At 34.2% G+C, this 16753-nt stretch overlaps 1 protein-coding gene across 4 annotated transcripts in view; it reads right to left on the minus strand.

The window, feature by feature from the left end:
* Nucleotides 1-16753, minus strand: part of ths (thisbe) — a 298573-nt gene that overhangs the window by 268934 nt on the left and 12886 nt on the right. For all 4 annotated transcript variants that reach the window (XM_075312366.1, XM_075312365.1, XM_075312363.1 and 1 more), the window contains one exon: nt 10529-11186. In XM_075312366.1, coding sequence (XP_075168481.1) covers nt 10529-10530 — 2 coding nt within the window. In that variant the 5' untranslated portion in view covers nt 10531-11186. The remainder of the gene's footprint in view (nt 1-10528; nt 11187-16753) is intronic.

Below are 16753 nucleotides of genomic sequence, written 5' to 3' on the forward strand. Positions count from 1 at the left end.
ATAAAATCGTAGAAAAAGGGTTAGTCCCCCATATGGACATAAAGAAGCATGCTATGGCGAGGGGCTCTTAGTGTTCTTTAATGACATTAGAAGGGAAATTTGCAAAAAACAAAATGACCCTAGAATTCTGCTAATACTAAATGGACAAACTGAAGGATGTTAAAAGGATTCCTTTGGTTAAGGATTGGGGGAGCTTAGGCAAACACAGGAACTATCAAAACCGACATTAACTTAGATTTTCTGGGTGGGTTTAAGATATTCTTAGAAAACAGATACAGACATTGTTGTTAATATGGGCAATTAATGAAGAAAATAACCTCAAAACATCGACTTTTCAAAATTGATTTTTCGAGCAGTATTTTTATACCCTCCACCATAGGAGATAACACATCAAAATATTGCTCTAAGACCCCATAAAGTATATATATTCTGGGTTGCGGTGAAATTCTGAGTCGATCTAAACATGTCCGTCCGTCCGTCCGTCTGTTCAAATAACGCTAACTTCCGAACGAAAAAAGCTATCGACATCGGTCCATAATTATATATAGCCCCCATATAAACCGATCCCCAGATTTGGCTTGCGGATCCTCAAAGAGAAGCAAATTGGATCCGATCTGGCTGAAATTTGGTGCATAGTTTTTGTATATGGTCTCTAACAACCAAGTAAAAATTGGTCCACATCTGTCCGTAATTATATATAGCCCCCATATAAACCGATCCCCAGATTTGACCTCCGGAGCCTCTTGGAAGAGCAAAATTCATCCGATCCGGCTGAAATTTTGTGCATGGTGTTAGTATATGACCGATAACAACCATGCCAGAATTTTTCCACATCGGTCCATAATTGTATATAGCCCCCATATAAACCGATCCCCAGATTTGACCTCCGGAGCCTTTTGGAGGAGCAAAATTCATCCGATCCGGCTGAAATTTTGTGCATGATGTTAGTATATGGTGTCTACCAATCATGACAGAATTTTTCCATACCGGTCTATAATTATATATAGCCCCCATATAAACCGATCCCCAGATTTGACCTCCGGAGCCTTTTGGAGGAGCAAAATTCATCCGATCCGGTTGAAATTTGGTACGTGGTGTTAGTATATGGTCTTTAACAACCATACCAGAATTTTTCCACATTGGTCCATAATTATATGTAGCCCCCATATAAACCAATCCCCATATTTGACCTCCGGAGCCTCTTGCAGGAGCAAAATTCATCCGATCCGAATGAAATTTGGTACGTGGTTTTAGTATATGGTTACTAATAACCATGCCAGAATTGGTCCACATCGGTCCATAAATATATATAGCCCCCATATAAACCGATCCCCAGATTTGACCTCCGGAGCCTTTTGGAGGAGCAAAATTCATCCGATCCGGCTGAAATTTTGTACATAGTGTTGGTATATGGTATCTAACTACCAAGTAAAAATTGGTTCACATCGGTCTATAATTATATATAGCCCCCATATAAACCGATCCCCAGATTTGGCCTCCGGAGCCTCTTGGAGGAGCAAAATTCATCCGATCCGGTTGAAATTTGGTACGTAGTGTTAGTATATGGTCTCTAACAACCATGCCAGAATTGGTCCACATCGGTCCCTAAATATATATAGCCCCCATATAAACCGATCCCCAGATTTGGCTTGCGGATCCTCAAAGAGAAGCAAATTGAATCCGATCCGGCAGAGATTTTGTACATAGTGTTGGTATATGGTCTCTAACAACCAAGTAAAAATTGGTTCACATCGGTCCATAATTATATATAGTCCCAATATAAACCGATCCCCAGATTTGACCTCCGGTGCCTTTTGGAGGAGCAAAATTCATCCGATCCGGTTGAAATTTGGTACGTGGTGTTAGTATATGGTTTCTAATAACCATGCCAGAATTTTTCCACATCAGTCCATAATTATAAAAAGCCCCATATAAACCGATCCCCAGATTTGACCTCCAGAGCCTCTTGAAGGAGTAAATTTCATCCGATCCGGTTGAAATTTGGTACGTGGTGTTAGTATGTGGCCTCTAGGTTAGGTTAGGTTAGGTTAGGTTAGGTTAGGTTAGGTTAGGTTAGATTAGGTTAGGTTAGATGGCAGCCCGACGTATCAGGCTCACTTAGACTATTCAGTCCATTGTGATACCACATTGGTGAACTTCTCTCTTATCACTGAGTGTTGCCCGATTCCGTTTTAAGCTCAATGACAAGGGACCTCCTTTTTATAGCCGAGTCCGAACGGCGTTCCACATTGCAGTGAAACCACTTAGAGAAGCTTTGAATCCCTCAGAAATGTCACAAGCATTACTGAGGTGGAATAATCCACCGCTGAAAATCTTTTTGGTGTTCGGTCGAAGGAGGAATCGAACCCACGACCTTGTGTGTGGAAGGCGGGCATGCTAACCATTGCACCATTTGGTCTCTAACAACCATGCCAAAATTGGTCCATATCGGTCCATAATTATATATAGCCCCCATATAAACCGATCCCCAGATTTGACCCCGGAGCCTTTTGGAGGAGCAAAATTCATCTGATCCGATTAAAATTTGGTACATTGCGCTAGTATATGACCGATGCCAAAATTGGTCCGTATCAATCTATATTTATATATAGCCCCGAGATAAGCCCATCCCCAATAACAGAAAAATTTCCCCTTTGCGGTTCATAATCACAATTGCCAATCGAGCCAAAAATAATCTACCAAAATTTTATTGCCATAGAAAATGTTGTCAAAACTTTATTTCTATAGAAAATTTTGTGAAAATTTTATTTCTATAGAAAATTTTGTCAAAATTGTATATTTCTATAGAAAATTTTGTCAATTTATTATGCTTGATCCAGAGTATATTTATCATATATGCATGTTTATCGTGTTCTGTGTTCAATAACAAACTATGTAGTAAAAATGTGGGTAAGTGTGCATTTGACCACTTTTAATTAGGTTTGTAAGAAATTAATAGAATACAGGTGTATAGCAATTAATTAAAAAGTCCTCAAGGATGCCGTAAGTAAGTAGATATAACAACGAGATTCGAGAATATAGAGTGAAAAAAATGTACAATGTTTTTGGTGGAGTTAAATGTCCTTCATTCAGGTCAGTACTTTGGTCGGTTGAAAATTAAATTTATAAATGAAAACAAATAAATACCTTTTACATTTTGATAAAATCTAAGCGAAAAAGAATGAACCTATGGCTCGAATTATGGTCTTCACAAGGCCAACAAAAGTCATCACCAAAAAATATCGGAAATAACATCAAATTTAGGAATCAATTTAAATTCTTTGTGATTTTTTGTCCAATTTTTTTAAGAACTTTTAAAGAACAAAAAATTTTTTTTTGTTAAAAATTGCAAAACTTTCAATTTTTTCAAAACTTGAACGATATCTCTAAAACTACTTAGAAAATTGGAAAACAATGTAGGCACGGCTTAAAGAGAATATTGTTTGGAATTTTCGAATTTTTATACCTTCCACCAAAGGATGGGGGGTATATTAACTTTGTCATTCCGTTTGTAACACATCGAAATATTGCTCTAAGACCCCATAAAGTATATATATTCTGGATCGTGGTGAAATTCTGAGTCGATCTGAGCATGTCCGTCCGTCCGTCCGTCCGTCCGTCTGTTGAAATCACGCTAACTTCCGAACGAAACAAGCTATCGACTTGAAACATGGCACGAGTAGTTGTTATTGATATAGGTCGGATGGTATTGCAAATGGGCCATATCGGTCGACTTTTACGTATAGCCCCCATATAAACAGACTCCCAAATTTGGCTTGCGATTGCTCTAAGAGAAGCAAATTTCATCCGATCCGGCTGAAATTTGGTACATGGTGTTAGTATATGGTCTCTAACAACCATGCAAAAATTGGTCCACATCGGTCCATAATTATATATAGCCCCCGTATAAACCGATCCCCCGATTTGGCTTGCAGAGCCTCTAAGAGAAACAATTTTCATCCGATCCGGGTGAAATTTGGTACTTGGTGTTAGTATATGGTATCTAACAACCATGCAAAAATTGGTTTACATCGGTTCATAATTATATATAGCCCCCATATAAACCGATCCCCCGATTTGGCTTGCGGAGCCTCTAAGAGAAGCAAATTTCATCCGATCCGGCTGAAATTTGGTACATGGTGTTAGTATATGGTCTTTAACAACCATGTAAAAATTGGTCCATATCGGTCCATAATTATATATAGCCCCCATATAAACCTATCACCAGATTTGACCTCCGGAGCCTCTTGGAAGGGCAACATTCTTCCCATTCGGTTGAAATTTGGTACGTGATGTTAGTATAGGGTATCCAACAACCATGCAAGTATTGGTTCCTATCAGTCCATAATAATATATAGCTCCCAGATAAACCGATCCCCAAATTTGACCTCCGGTGCCGTTTGGAGGAGCAAAATTCATCCGATCTGGTTGAAATTTGGTACGTGGTGGTAGTATATGATATTTAACAACCATGTGAGTTGAAATATGTGGATGACAGTCTTTCGTAGAAGTTTCTACGTAATCCATGGTGGAACTTACGGATGAAGTACGAATCGGCCGAACTTACGGCCGTATATACTTGTTTTTATTTAATATGGTGAGCCGTTTTCAAGTGCCTTAAGTTTGAACATATCTAGAAAAGTCGGACTGCTAAAAAAAAAACCAAGTGCAGATTTGGATTCAGCGACCACAAATTACTAAAAATTTACTTTAAATTTCAAATCAACACAAAAAAGTTCAATTGTGTTCCCATGTGTAATCGGACATTACGGTGACCCACACCATTGCATAGGCTGCAGTTGAGTTTTGTTGGCCAAACCTCTTCGGCAAGTACACACAAAGAAAATTTCATTAAAAGTCTGCCAACGATAACGATAACATTGATATAACGAAACGTTTACATTACTGTAATGAACATATTCGTTAATAGTACGAAACGTTACGTTGATTTGCAGAAAATTCGTTATATTAACGAAAAAATTCGTTGTATTAACGAATTTGTTTCATTGGCTGACTTTTAACGACATATTTCGTTAATATAACGAAACTTTTTCTATTAGTGTAAACTGGTAAGAAGAAAAGCAATTCCTTGGCTCTTCCCAGTCTAACTTTTTTTGCGCTTTAATATGCTCTTGCAATTTCGGAACTTCAATGACTTTAGTCCAAAGTTATTTTATGTATTTCATCCATTCTCGTGATATGTTGAGCTCACGAGCAAGTTTTCTATAATTGCTACGTGAATTTCGATCAAATCTGGTCTTCACTTTTCGAAGACCAGATAGACAAATGGAGTCTTTGGCAATACTGCTCATGGTCGGCCCCTGAGTCAATCTAGTAATGTCAGTCTGCCTGTCCCTGATATGCACTTACGTGGCCCCATAAACCAAAGATTTACTCTGATTTGCTTCATATTTTGCACAATGAGTACAAGTGATAGTGTCGTAAAGTGTGCTGAATTTGTTTGAATTCGGTTCAGATTCAGATGTAACTCCCATATATATTTTTCGCCCGAGACCTCGACCAAAATCTCACTCCAAAAATTCTGAATTGTTTTGTGCGCCAAATTTAGTTAAAATTGGTTCAGCTTTAAATAAAATCCCAAATATATGTTTATTCGATGGAGGAAATATAACTACACAGAAAAAAATTCACGAAAAATTTTCCAATTAAAGTCTTAATTGTGTTGTAAAAAATATTTAATTAAAAATTTCAATGATTCAACAAATTTTTTAATTTTCAATTAATTTGTATACCCTCCACCATAGGATGGGTGGTATATTAACTTTGTCATTCCGTTTGTAACACGTCGAAATATTGCTCTAAGACCCCATAAAGTATATATATATACTGGGTCGTGGTGAAATTCTGAGTCGATCTGAGCATGTCCGTTCGTCACGCTAACTTCCGAACGAAACAAGCTATCGACTTGAAACTTGGCACAAGTAGTTGTTATTGATGTAGGTCGGATGGTATTGCAAATGGGCCATATCGGTTCACTTTTACGTATAGCCCCCATATAAACGGACCCCCAAATTTAGCTCGCAGACCCTCTAAGAGAAGCAAATTTCATCCGATCCGGCTGAAATTTGGTACATGGTGTTAGTATATGGTCTCTAACAACCGTGCAAAAATTGGTCCATATCGGTCAATAATTATATATAGCCCCCATATAAACCGATCCCCCGATTTGGCTTGCAGAGCCTCTAAGAGAAGCAAATTTCATCCGATCCGGCTGAAATTTGGTACATGGTGTTAGTATATGGTATCTAATGACCACGTAAAAATTGGTCCACATCTGTGCGTAATTATATATAGCCCCCATATAAACCGATCCCCCGATTTGACCTCCGGAGCCCCTTGGAAGAGCAAAATTCCTCCGATTCGCTTGAAATTTGGTACTTGATGTTTGTATATGGTATCCAACAATCTTGCCGGAATTGGTTCATATGAGTCCATAATTAAAGGGTGATTTGTTAAGAGCTTGATAACTTTTTTAAAAAAAAAAACGCATAAAATTTGCAAAATCTCATCGGTTCTTTATTTGAAACGTTAGATTGGTCCATGATATTTACTTTTTGAAGATAATTTCATTTAAATGTTGACCGCGGCTGCGTCTTAGGTGGTCCATTCGGAAATTCCAATTTTGGGCAACTTTTTCGAGCATTTCGGCCGGAATAGCCCGAATTTCTTCGGAAATGTTGTCTTCCAAAGCTGGAATAGTTGCTGGCTTATTTCTGTAGACTTTAGACTTGACGTAGCCCCACAAAAAATAGTCTAAAGGCGTCAAATCGCATGATCTTGGTGGCCAACTTACCGGTCCATTTCTTGAGATGAATTGTTCTCCGAAGTTTTCCCTCAAAATGGCCATAGAATCGCGAGCTGTGTGGCATGTAGCGCCATCTTGTTGAAACCGCATGTCAACCAAGTTCAGTTCTTCCATTTTTGGCAACAAAAAGTTTGTTAGCATCGAACGATAGCGATCGCCATTCACCGTAACGTTGCGTCCAACAGCATCTTTGAAAAAATACGGTCCAATGATTCCACCAGCGTACAAACCACACCAAACAGTGCATTTTTCGGGATGCATGGGCAGTTCTTGAACGGCTTCTGGTTGTTCTTCACTCCAAATGCGGCAATTTTGCTTATTTACGTAGCCATTCAACCAGAAATGAGCCTCATCGCTGAACAAAATTTGTCGATAAAAAAGCGGATTTTCTGCCAACTTTTCTAGGGCCCATTCACTGAAAATTCGACGTTGTGGCAGATCGTTCGGCTTCAGTTCTTGCACGAGCTGTATTTTATACGGTTTTACATCAAGATCTTTGCGTAAAATCTTCCATGTGGTCGAATAACACAAACCCAATTGCTGCGACATTTCATTCATCGACATTTCACGGTCTTCAGCAACACTCTCAGAAACAGACGCAATATTCTCTTCTGTACGCACTGTACGCATTCGTGTGGTTGGTTTAATGTCCAATAAAGTAAACTGAGTGCGAAACTTGGTCACAATCGCATTAATTGTTTGCTCACTTGGTCGATTATGTAGACCATAAATCGGACGTAAAGCGCGAAACACATTTCGAACCGAACACTGATTTTGGTAATAAAATTCAATGATTTGCAAGCGTTGCTCGTTAGTAAGTCTATTCATGATGAAATGTCAAAGCATACTGAGCATCTTTCTCTTTGACACCATGTCTGAAATCCCACGTGATCTGTCAAATACTAATGCATGAAAATCCTAACCTCAAAAGAATCACCCTTTATATATAACCCCCATATAAACCGATCCCCAAATTTGACGCCCGGTGCCTTTTGGAGAAGCAAAATTCATCCGATCTGGTTGAAATTTGGTTAGTGGTGATAGTATAGTTATAGTTTAACAACCATGCCAATAGTGGTCCATATCAGTCCCGATCCCGAGATTTGGTTTTGGAGCCTCGTGGAGGAGCAAATTTCATCCGAGTCAGTTAAAATTTGGTACATTGTGCTAGTATATGGCCGTTAACAACCATGACTAACTAGGTCCATATCTGTCTATAGTTATATATAGCCCCAAATCGATTAAGATTAAGATAAAGCCCGTCATATGTATGTTTTTCGGATTTGGGGAAGCTATGACCAGAATACCCAAATGTTGCACCCAATTTCAATGATGATGTACACATATTGTAGTCATATCCTATAGGCAGCAATTTCAAACTTTCCATAGAGAAATTATAACCATCGAAAGTTGGTTGCCATACATATCAGCCATCCTGTATCATCAATTGCGTTAAAAAAAGTAACCGCAAAATTCTCAAGATGAAAACTGAACATAGTACCAGTCTTTAAGAAGGGAAATTGTGTCCCGGCAACCAAATCATAACTATTCCAAACCATCCCAATTCAATCTTCACAAGGATTTTAGTTGTTCTAGGTATCCATGTTTCAAAAAAATTTTGTGTTAACATAAATTTTACATTTACTGCTCGTATCACTAAACTAAACAGTCCATTAGGCATAATCTAGCATAACAATCATCATCCATGATATTTTATTTCCCAGCAAAAAATAAGAAAATCATATGAAACCGCCCAAAAAAATGAAAATTATTCAAATGCATTTTTAATGCCGCAATAAACTGCAATAAATCTGCATTTAAAAAACATTTACAAAAGCACACAGAGGAAAAAGATCTAACACAGACAGATAGACAGACTGTCTGGAAGCTCAGAGGGTGGTGCTATCACCAGAGAAAAAAAAGCAACACTAGAAAAATAAAACGGAAAAACTCCTGAATGAGAAAAATAGACATTGTGGTTTTTATTTTTCTCAAAAAGAAAGAAAAAACACACAAGATAAAAACCAAGACACTTTGGTGATTAAGTTCAGAGCATTAGTGAAATACACATAGAATGCTATACACACATGCACACACTTATAAAGGGTGATTCTTTTGAGGTTAGGATTTTCATGCATTAGTATTTGACAGATCACGTGGGATTTCAGACATGGTGTCAAAGAGAAAGATGCTCAGTATGCTTTGACATTTCATCATGAATAGACTTACTAACGAGCCACAACGTCGAATTTTCAGTGAATGGGCCCTAGAAAAGTTGGCAGAAAATCCGCTTTTTTATCGACAAATTTTGTTCAGCGATGAGGCTCATTTCTGGTTGAATGGCTACGTAAATAAGCAAAATTGCCGCATTTGGAGTGAAGAGCAACCAGAAGCCGTTCAAGAACTGCCCATGCATCCCGAAAAATGCACTGTTTGGTGTGGTTTGTACGCTGGTGGAATCATTGGACCGTATTTTTTCAAAGATGCTGTTGGACGCAACGTTACGGTGAATGGCGATCGCTATCGTTCGATGCTAACAAACTTTTTGTTGCCAAAAATGGAAGAACTGAACTTGGTTGACATGTGGTTTCAACAAGATGGCGCTACATGCCACACAGCTCGCGATTCTATGGCCATTTTGAGGGAAAACTTCGGAGAACAATTCATCTCAAGAAATGGACCGGTAAGTTGGCCACCAAGATCATGCGATTTGACGCCTTTAGACTATTTTTTGTGGGGCTACGTCAAGTCTAAAGTCTACAGAAATAAGCCAGCAACTATTCCAGCTTTGGAAGACAACATTTCCGAAGAAATTCGGGCTATTCCGGCCGAAATGCTCGAAAAAGTTGCCCAAAATTGGACTTTCCGAATGGACCACCTAAGACGCAGCCGCGGTCAACATTTAAATGAAATTATCTTCAAAAAGTAAATGTCATGGACCAATCTAACGTTTCAAATAAAGAACCGATGAGATTTTGCAAATTTTATGCGTTTTTTTTTTAAAAAAAGTTATCAAGCTCTTAACAAATCACCCTTTAGAAGGGCAAAAACAAAATCGTTTCATATCCGTTTTGGTCTTTGTCACACGGATGTCGTTGTTGGTAAGGTTTTGGCATTTCCTTTTTCATTCATCCATTGTCTACTAAGTTTTGAGAAATAAACATGCACACTATGCACTCACACTCAAATAGAAATACATTAGCACACACTCATATATCCACATGAATAAATAAAATGTCTATGAAAAACTATTTCTTCATTCAGACTTTGTGGGGTCGACCTACAAAAATTTTGTCGAAGACACAAACCGCATAATCTACACATACACACACAAACATATATACACATGTTCTCAAATATCCATTAGACATAGGCTTATAATCAAGCCAACTTTCGGATACTACTTTCGGCTAATCAGTACGATGTGTAAGAGGGTCTATGCTTATAGGCTTTGCCTACGCTCTGGCTCTCTTACTCTCCGTCTTCTCCTATAAAGGAAAGTTGAGGTGTAACTATAGTGTTGAATTCTAAGGTAAACTTAAACTATAAACCCAATAGAGAAAGAGAGAGTGAGAGAGTGTTGGACCCATTAATGCAGGAGATCTCTTATTATACCTTTAGATAATGTGTTATAGCCTTTTGGATATATGTATGTAAGTTTGTATTTTTTTTTTATATATATGTATGTATGATTGTACTTACATCGTATTTATTTGGCCTCATTGTACCCATTTATTTTGCATGTAATTTGGATTCGCATTCGGCTACGGTTTGTAATGGATACCAGCGGACAACAACATTTAAGAAATTTTGTCGAAATAAGTTCGATAGGATTTTTGCGATATTTGTTTTTTATTTTTATTTTTTTTACGATTACAAACGACTACAATTAGCCAAACTACCAAAACACATTGTGATTTTATTTCAAGATCTTAGAAAAAATACTCGTTTCGGCTTATATCAAATACCGTATACCGCCATTCAATTTCGATTTATCCGATAATGTCAAAGTTTCCCGTTTATCTATAAAATAGGCATATCTGAATATTTCAAATATGGTAATGCCGTAACACGACCCGTTAGATTCATTTAGATTAGGACTAAATGTTGTCCATAGGCTGGTAGCTAGTGGGTTTAGTTTTTCCTTCTTTTTTTAGTTCACTAGTGTTTGGTTTATTTTCTTCTTTTTCAGTTAACTATAAATAATTTATTGATATAGTTTTTGTTTTTTGTATTTTTTTATAGTTGTTATTAAATTTTTATTTTTTTTTTTTTGTAATTTGTGCAAATAGAGAACTTTGGATTATTGTTTTTTTTCTTTTGTTTTATTTTATTTGGTTTTTCCTCGAATGAACACTCTCTGAAAAGAAAAAAACAAAAGATAAATATTTAAATTAGGTGACATAATTGACTAATAGTTTTTATATTAATAACCTAGCATAACAAAATGGTAGCTTGTTGAACAATTATTATCCACATCCAGGGTGGCTCTAACCAAAGTTTTACACCCAGAGAAGGAATATGATCACCTCAAACATGTTTTAAGAGCAAAATGTTATTTTTGGGTGGTAACCATGTAACATGGTTTTCGCAACCATGTTATTTTCTCGGAAATCATGTATCTGATTTCGGCAAGCAGGTTATATTTGACGATAAAATAACATTTTAGTGACAAACATGTTACATGGTCACCCTACAAAAATAACATTTTGCTCTGGAAACATGTTTGAGGTGATCATATTCCTTCTCGGCGTGTACATTTAATATACGGAATAAAATATTTCCAATTAAAAATTGATTGTAGTTGAAAACGTTTGTCATCAACTAAATATTGGCACAATTAAAATGTTAATGAAATTAAACAGGCAGGAAAAGTATAATGTCGTGCGGTCCGATTATTATTATAGACACGAATATCTTAAAAAACGACCAGCCGCCATGGCTGCGATGAAATTGACAATGTTGGGAGAATGGACGGAAACACGGAACGTGACGAACCATCATAGTATAATAAAGACCGCAATAAGATGGGTGAAGGGACAGTACTGGGCGTATATATGGAGAACCCAGGCACCGAGATCCTATTACGATAGAATAATCCTTCGGACAGAAGAGCATGCCATAACGGAACGGACATTGAAATGAAAAGCATGATCAACGAATACCTGGAATAAGATACGTAGGGAAGTGAACTTAGAAAACGCAAAGCCAATAGAGGTAATGCGGGCCGAGTAGGATTAACGGGTACATATAAAGCGTTTCAAACCAATGAAATAATCCATAAATAAGTGTGCCAAATATGGTGTGAATCGATCTATATATATATATATGGTGTAGACCCCATATAGCCCGATCTTCCAATTTGACTTCTTGGCCTTCTGGACACCGCAAATTTTATCCCATTTGAGAAAAATATCTCTAGAAATAAAATGTTGATAACATTTTCTATAGAAATAAAATTCTGAGAAAATTTTCTATAGGAATAAAATTTTGTGAAAATTTTCTATAGAAATAAAATTTTGACAAAATTTTCTATAGAAATAACATTTTGAAAAAAATTTCTATAGAAATAAAATTTTGAGAAAAATTTCTAGAAAATTTTTTTAGAAAATTTTCTGTAGAAATAGAATTTTGACAAAATTTTCTATAGAAATAAAATTTTGACAAAATTGTCTATATAAATAAAATTTTGACAAAATTTTCTATGGAAATACAATTTTGACAAAATTTTCTATGGAAATACAATTTTGATAAAATTTTCTATGGAAATAAAATTTTGACAAAATTTTCTATAGAAATAAAATTTTGAAAAAGTTGGCTATAGAAATAAAATTTTCAATAAAAATAAATCTTTGACAAAATTTTCTATAGAAATAATATTTTGACAAAATTTTCTCTAGCAATAAAATTTTCTATAGAAATAACATTTTGAGAAAAATTTCTATAGAAATAAAATTTTAAGAAAATTTTCTACAGAAATAAAATTAGAAGAAAATTTTGTATAGAAATAAAATTTTGACAAAATTTTCTGTAGAAATAAAATTTTGACAAAATTTTCTATAAAAATAAAATTTTGACAAAGTTGACTATAGAAATAAAATTTTCAATAAAAATAAATCTTTGATAAAATTTTCTATAGAAATAAAATTTTGACAAAATTTCCCTAGCAACAAAATTTTCTATAGAAATAAAATTTGGATAAAATTTCCTATAGAAATAAAATTAGAAGAAAACTTTCTTTATAAATAAATTTTGCGAAAATTATCTTTAGAAATAACATTTCGAAACAATTTTCCATAGAAATAAAATTTTGACAAAATGTTCTAAAAAAATAAAATTTTGACAACATGTTCTATAGAAATAAAATTTTGACAAATTTTTCTATAGAAATGAAATTTTGGCAATATTTTCAATAGAATTCTTAGAAAATTTTCTATAGGAATAAAATGATTACATTTTGACAAAATTTTCTGTAGATATAAAATTTTGACAATTTTTTTTTTTTAAACTAAAATCTTGACAAAATTATCTATAGAAATAAAATTTTCAATAAAAATAAATCTTTGACAAAATTTCTATAGAAATAAAATTTTGACACAATTTTCTATAGATATAAAATTTTGACACAATTTTCTATAGGAATACAATTTTGACAAAATTTTCTATGGAAATACAATTTTTACAAAATTTTCTTTAGAAATAAAATTTTGACAAAATTGTCTTTAGAAACAAAATTTTGCGAAAATTATCATATAGAATTTCTGGTATACATCCGAGACTAAGGAACAGTCGAATCAGTGGATTGTATCCGGTGAAAGCCCTCCAAAGAAAATGAATCGTCTTCGGTTGGACTTGACCTCTAGATTTGGCTTGTGGAATAAAATTAGAAGAAAATTTTCTATAGAAATAAAAGTTTCTACTGAAATAAACTTTTTACAAAATTTTCTTTAGAAATAAATTTTGCGAAAATTATCAGTAGAAGTAACGAAAATTATCTGTAGAAGTAACGTTTCTAAAGAAATAAAATTTTGTCAACATTTTCTATAACAATACAATTTTGACAAAATTTTCTAAAAAAATAAAATTTTGACATTTTTATAGAAATAAAATTCTGAAAAATTTTTCTATAGAAATGAAATTTTGACAAAATTTTTTATAGAATTCTAAGAAACTTTTCTACTTTTCGTTTTGACAAAATTTTCTAAAGTAATAACATTTTGTCAACATTTTCTATAACAATAAAATTCTGACAAATTTTTCTATAGAATCGAAATTTTGACAAATTTTTCTATAGAATCGAAATTTTGACAAAATTTTCTATAGAATTCTTAGAAACTTTTCTATAGGAATAAAATTGTTACGAAATTTTCTATAAAAATAAAAATTTGACAAAATTTTCTGTAGATATAAAATTTTGACAAAATTATTTTTGATATAAAATCTTGACAAAATTATCTATAGAAATAAAATTTTGACAAAATTTTCTATAGAAACAAAATTTTGACAAAAATTGGATGTAGAATTAAAATTTTCAATAAAAATAAATCTTTGACAAAATTTTCTATAGAAATAAAATTTTGAGAAAATATTCTATAGAAATAAAATTTTGACAAAATTTTCTATGGAAATACAATTTTGACAAAATTTTTTATGGAAATAAAATTTTGACAAAATTTTCTATAGAAGAAAATTTTCTATAGAAATAAAAGTTTCTACTGAAATAATTTTTTTACAAAATTTTCTTTCGAAATAAAATTTTGTCAAAATTGTTTTTAGAACCAAAATTTTGCGAAAATTATCATATGGAGTTTCTGGTATACATCGGAGACTAAGGACTTGGACTTGAAGGTGATGGCAATTACAATCGAGAGAAGGGTAAAACAATAACAGGTAGATAAAATGCCGAAATATTTGAAGATCATTTTTTAAAAAATATGGTCCACATGGAGAAAAAAGTGATATTTCATTGCAATAATTTACTGGCTCAGTCCCCCCCACAGTCAAAGTTATCCAATTTGGTGTACAAACTGCCATTCCATTCATCGAATCCTTATTGTTTTAAACCGCCAGAGAGTCGATCACTAGGCACTACGTTATTTCTTTTAAATTGCTTCTATATAAAAATTAAATTAAACTATTTCGCAACACATTTCCCAGTTAATTTCCATTTCCGTTTTCGCCTTTAAATTTGTCCCATTAGCATTGCACTTCTCATAGTTAATATTTTTATGTTTTATGGTTTGTAACAAAATTCCAAATTATTTAATAGGCTTATTAAAGCACAATTAAATTTCATTTCAGTTCACACAATGCTTTGTTGTGTGTAAGCATGAAAAGGATTTTCAGACCACCCTGGGCGTAGGGTTGGTCTATGACATATTTGCTTTAAATTTATATGGGTCATCATCGTCATCAGCTTTGGACATTGGCCACTGCAGACATTAGACGTCCATATGTCGGACAACAGTAAACAGAAATGCCGCATTTAAATACAACAACAACAAAATGGGTTTTAAATTCATACAGTGGGAGATAAAAATTGTGACATACCAAAAACTCATACCGGTCAAGAACTGAATTATATACGTTTTTAATCTGAATTTTTTTGTCTGATATATATACCCCGCATGAACTAACTTCCAATTTAGAAGATGATTTTAAGGAGTTTTAAGATACCTTGCCATCGGCATGTATTACCACAACCCAATTAATTCGATTGTGGATGACAGTCGTTAGTAGAAGTTTGTACACAATCCATGGTGGAGGGTACATAAGATTCGGCCTGGCCGAATATACGGCCGTATATACTTATTTTTATTTCAGATACTTTACAGACCATTTTGCTTTTTTGCAAAGACTAATATTCTGCGAAGAATATGGTTGAACTATGGAGACGATACTGGACTTAAGACCTACAGAGGTACAGATAGCCGCCATGGCTGCAATGAAATTGACAAATTTGGAGAATGGACGGGAACACGAAACAATCCACGATCGTATAGCTGAGTTGGCCATAGCTACCGAGTGTGATATTCTGACGCCAGTAAAATGGTCCTGGGTACAGAATATATACCAGAGGAAAATAACTTATACAAAGATGGATCTAAGGTGGGTGAAGGGACAGTACTGGGCTTATATATGGAGAATCCAGGCACCGAGATCCTATTACGATTACGGGACCATAGAATAATCCTTCGGGCAGAAGAGGTTGCCATAAAGGAACGAGCATTGAAATAAAAAGCATTATCAACGAATACTCGGAATACGGCAGAATCCGCATCATATGGGTGCCGGAAAAAGAGAAAGCGTAAAATGAAATAAACTGGCAATAAGAGCAAGGATACATAGGGAAATGAACTTAGAGAACGCAAAGCCAATATAGATAATGTGGACCGAGTAGTATTAACGGGCACGGGAAACATAAAAAGCGATGTGGACCAATGAAATAATCTATAAATAAGTGTGTCAAATATGGTGTGAATCCGTCTATGTATATATGGTATATACCCCATATAGTCCGATCTCCCAATTTGATTTCTTGGCCCTCTAGCAACCGCAATATTCATCAGATCTAACAAAAATCTCTCTAGAAATGAAATTTTGACAAAATTTTCTGTAGATATAAAATTTTGACAAAATTTTCCATAGAAATAAAATTTTGACAAAATTTTCTATAGAAATAAAATTTTGACAAAATTTGTTGTAGATATAAAATTTTGAGAAAATTTTCTATAGAAATAAAATTATGAGAAAATTTTCTATAGAAATAAAATTTTGACAAAATTGGCTAAAGAAATAAAATTTTCAAAAAAAATAAATCTTTGGCAAAATTTTCTATAGAAATAAAATTTTGACAAAACTTCTTATATAAAATTTTATATAGAAATAAAATTTTAAACAATTTTCTATAGAAATAAAATATTGACA

This window comes from Haematobia irritans, chromosome 5, assembly GCF_050003625.1.
Source record: "Haematobia irritans isolate KBUSLIRL chromosome 5, ASM5000362v1, whole genome shotgun sequence".
In the NCBI taxonomy this organism is placed as follows: Eukaryota; Metazoa; Arthropoda; class Insecta; order Diptera; family Muscidae; genus Haematobia; species Haematobia irritans.